The 3,824-nt window shown below is 39.1% G+C and overlaps 1 protein-coding gene across 1 annotated transcript in view; it reads right to left on the bottom strand.

Annotated features, from left to right (window-relative positions):
• Positions 1-1,946, bottom strand: part of calhm3 (calcium homeostasis modulator 3) — a 5,085-nt gene extending 3,139 nt beyond the window's left edge. Inside the window, exon 1 of the mRNA XM_020623418.1 lies at positions 1,660-1,946. Within this exon, the coding sequence (XP_020479074.1) occupies positions 1,660-1,946 (287 nt within the window). The remainder of the gene's footprint in view (positions 1-1,659) is intronic.
• Positions 1,947-3,824: the final 1,878 nt, after the last annotated feature.

Below are 3,824 nucleotides of genomic sequence, written 5' to 3'. Positions count from 1 at the left end.
GCTTTTTATCTGCTCGCTCACTCTGTGTTCGAGCGCACCCTAACACTTGAGCAGCACTTGGCAACAATGGGGAGGAATAACTCCCTTTAATGGAAGAAACCTCTGACAGACCCTGGCTCTTGGTGGGCAGCCTTCTGCCTCTACCGGTTGGGGTGGGTGGATAGAGGAGTGAGAAGAGAAAAGTAAGTCCCCCAGCAGTCTAGGCCTATAGCAGCATAACTAAAGGAAGGCTCAGGGTCACCTGATCCAGCCATAACCATAAGCTTTATAAAAAAGGAAAGTCTTAAGTCTAATCTTACTGGTTGGGGTGAGTGGATAGAGGAGAGAGAAAAGACGAAAAGCAACAAGATACAACAAACAATCAAACTCTGGTCAGGTTGATGTGGCCGGTGACTGCTCCCGTTCTACTTCTGTGGACTTTAGGAACCACAAGTAAACCTGCACTCTGAGAGCGAAGGGCTCTGTTGGAATGATAAGGCTCTACGAGGTCTTTAAGATATGATGGAACCTTGTCATTAAAGGCTTTGTATGTTAGGAGAAGAATTTTAAAATCTATTCTGGATTTACAGGGAGCCAGTGGAGTGAAGCTAATATAGGAGAGATATAATATCTCTTGCTAGTTCCTGTCAGTACTCTGGCTGCAGCATCTTGGATTTACTGGAGGCTTTTTAGGAAATTATTGGGACATCCTGATGGTAAAGAGTTACAATAGCTCAGCCTGGATGTAACAAATGCATGGCCAGTTTTTCAGCATTAATTTGAGACAGGATGTTCCTGATTTTGGCGATATTGCGCAAGGGATGTGTGATTTAAAGGACATATCATGGTCAAAAATGACTCCAAGGTTCACACAGTAGTACTGGAGACCAGGGCTATGTCAACAAAAGTAACTATATGGTTAGACAGCAGATTTCTGATGTTTTTAAGCCCTAGTACAAAAACTTCAGTTTTGTCTGAATTTAGAAGTAAAAAATTAAAGGTCATCCAGGCCTTTGTCTTCAAGCCATACTTGAAATTTGTCCAAATGATCTGTTTCATCTGGGTTAATAGATATATCTGATACATTTGTGAGAGTTGTGGGAAGGAGAGTGCAAAATTTACCAATGCAGCTCAGTGTCCCTATAATGCCATTACATCTAAAAGCAATATTCCCATGATAGTTAGACCCATCATAATATGATTGCCTGGACCATGAATACTTATGTTTGCCCTGTAAGTAATCTGTAGTTCTGAGTGTGTTGTCCAGCTCCCAGTTATTCTTTTATTTATATCAATAATTTAAGATAATAAACTTAATGTTTTGGAACCAGGACCTGAAAGCAGCTGAAAAATAAAGTGTCAGATTAATATCAATTTCAATATGTCAAATATTTAATGAACATTTATTTAACCTCTAGAGTCCTGAGCTTTGGAAACCCAAGCTGTGCGGTCCTCATATGAGGACGCAGGGACTCTAGAGGTTAAGGTAAATATAAGTATTGGATGGGATCGACAGATAGTTATTATTAAAGGAATTGGAATCAGTATGGGGGCCAAAAAAGAGGATTAGGACATCTCTAGTAATAGTTTATAGACTGATTTAATGTTAAGTGTTCTTTATTCCCCACATGCTTCTGTTAGACTCTCTTAGTAAATTCAAGAGGTAAATATTTGACTCACTTCACCACAGCAGGATTTTTGGATCTGTTCCCAATGGGTCTCATCCATTCATCCATCATGACACCCGTATGTCTGTTAACCAGGACCCCCAGGAAGAACAGAATGATTGGCGGGACAATCATGATACCCAGAGAGTACAGTTTGTTGTACTGAGGAAGGCATGGGCAGTTAAAGTCGAAACTGGTGTAGAGCTTAACACTGACCAAGGCCAGGATGATACAAATCCCATTGGAGATGGACTCAGAATTGGACTGGAAATACTGTAGGACTAACTTCAGACGCTCCATAGCTTAAATATACTGTAAGTAATTTTGAGGGTAGATGTAGAAACAGCTGCTGGGCGTTTTAATTCAACTAGTGATGAAAACAGAAATAGTTCCGTTAGTAAAAATGTTTTATTTTCTTTAAAAATTAGCTTTTAAGAAGAAAATTTGTTAATTGAGTCTGATTATTTACTTTAAATACCAAATAGTTCACCCTACCTCAATAAGAACAAATCCTTTGTATAGAAATCCCTTAAATCCACAATTTAGGAGTTTCAATAACATCCTGGGAAAATAGTAGTTCTGGAGTGAGTTCTACAGTGAGAGGAGGAAGAGTCTGACAATGCATGAATACACCTGAGCAGCTGTGTGGCCACACCCTGCCCCACTGTTAAAGGATTACTGAGAAAAGAGCCACAGCCATATTTCCTGTAAGCCAGCATTATAATATTGACTAGCCTTTAACCCCTAGCAGTCCATGATGCTATTTTGGATGATTTACTAAATATATTTTTGCATAGGCATAATATAATTCTAAAAATATCCCAGTATAGTATAACATTTATTAATTATTTATGTATTTATTTTAAATAGGCATATCTTTTGGGCTTCAAATATGCACTTATGCTGCTTTCTCTTTGTTTCTTGTCTTCACATTATGAGCACTTATTTCCTTCTAAGTGGAAACCTGCCTAAAAATAGTAATATAAAGTCCAATAGAATGATAATAAAATTATCAAGGTTAGCAGGAAAATGTCATCTCTCCCCTGAGTTATTCCAGTTTCTTGAGTAAGAAAGTGTTATATTCCAGTTGCATTCTACAGTATAATCATCTTGCATGTGGTATTTTACATTAACAGGTGAAGCCATAAACATGGAATCAGGGGTGTCAGTAAGTATAAAGGAGGTCCTGGAGGCATGTCAGTTCATCACAAGGGACTGAGTTCCCAAAAAACATTTAGAACCACTGGGCCAAAGTAAGGTAAAGTTAAAAAAGGTCTTCACAGCAAACACTACAATGAAATTTTCTGTGAATATTTTAAGTACCCAAAGGATCATTCTTAGTATTTTGTTGACACCACAACCATTTATTTAACCATTAGGATCAGTATCAGATCAACATTTCCCCTTATAGACATATAATTCTAACACTAAGATTTACAGAGTATATTCATCCACTCCAGAGGACAAACTCTTTCCACTATCAGGCATGGATGTATTACTGCACAGACAATTCAATTAAATTTAGTTTTATTTGTATAGCACCAAATCACAACAAAAGTCATCTCAGGACACTTTACAAAATAAAGTCTAGACCTTACTATTATTATTATAATTATTATTGAGGAAAAACCCAACAAATCCCCCCAAGCGGGCCCCTTGGACAGGGCCTTTATTGGAACACTTCGCTCTCAGAGTGATGATGCTCTGAGTTCCTCTCCTCTCCAAGCACTTATATGCCATCATTACGCATCATTAACTGTGTCTCCTCTCTCCCGTAGTGTGTCCTCCCTCTCTCCCTGTACCTTTCTGCAGGTAGACCTGGCTCTGTAGCTCTACGTTTCTGATGAGCAGTCACCGGCCACATCAACCTGACCAGTGCTTGATTTGTTTGTTGTGTCTTGTTGCTTTTCTTCTTTTCTCTCTCCTCTATCCACTCACTCCAACCGGTAAGATTAGACTTAAGACTTTCCATTTTGATAAAGCTTATAGTTATGGCTGGACCAGGGGAACCAGAGCCTTCCATTAGTTATGCTGCTATAGGCCTAGACTGCTGGGGGGCTCCCATGATGCTTTCAGCTCTTCTCCTCTCCTCTTCTCACCTCACTCTCCATGCATCTTTATGCCACCATTACATGACATTAACTTCTCCTCTCTCTGTACTTTTTGGCAGGTATCCCT

The sequence above is a fragment of the Monopterus albus genome, unplaced genomic scaffold (genome assembly GCF_001952655.1).
Source record: "Monopterus albus unplaced genomic scaffold, M_albus_1.0 scaffold299.1, whole genome shotgun sequence".
Lineage (NCBI taxonomy): Eukaryota > Metazoa > Chordata > Actinopteri > Synbranchiformes > Synbranchidae > Monopterus > Monopterus albus.
This window is presented reverse-complemented; position numbering and strand designations above follow the sequence as displayed.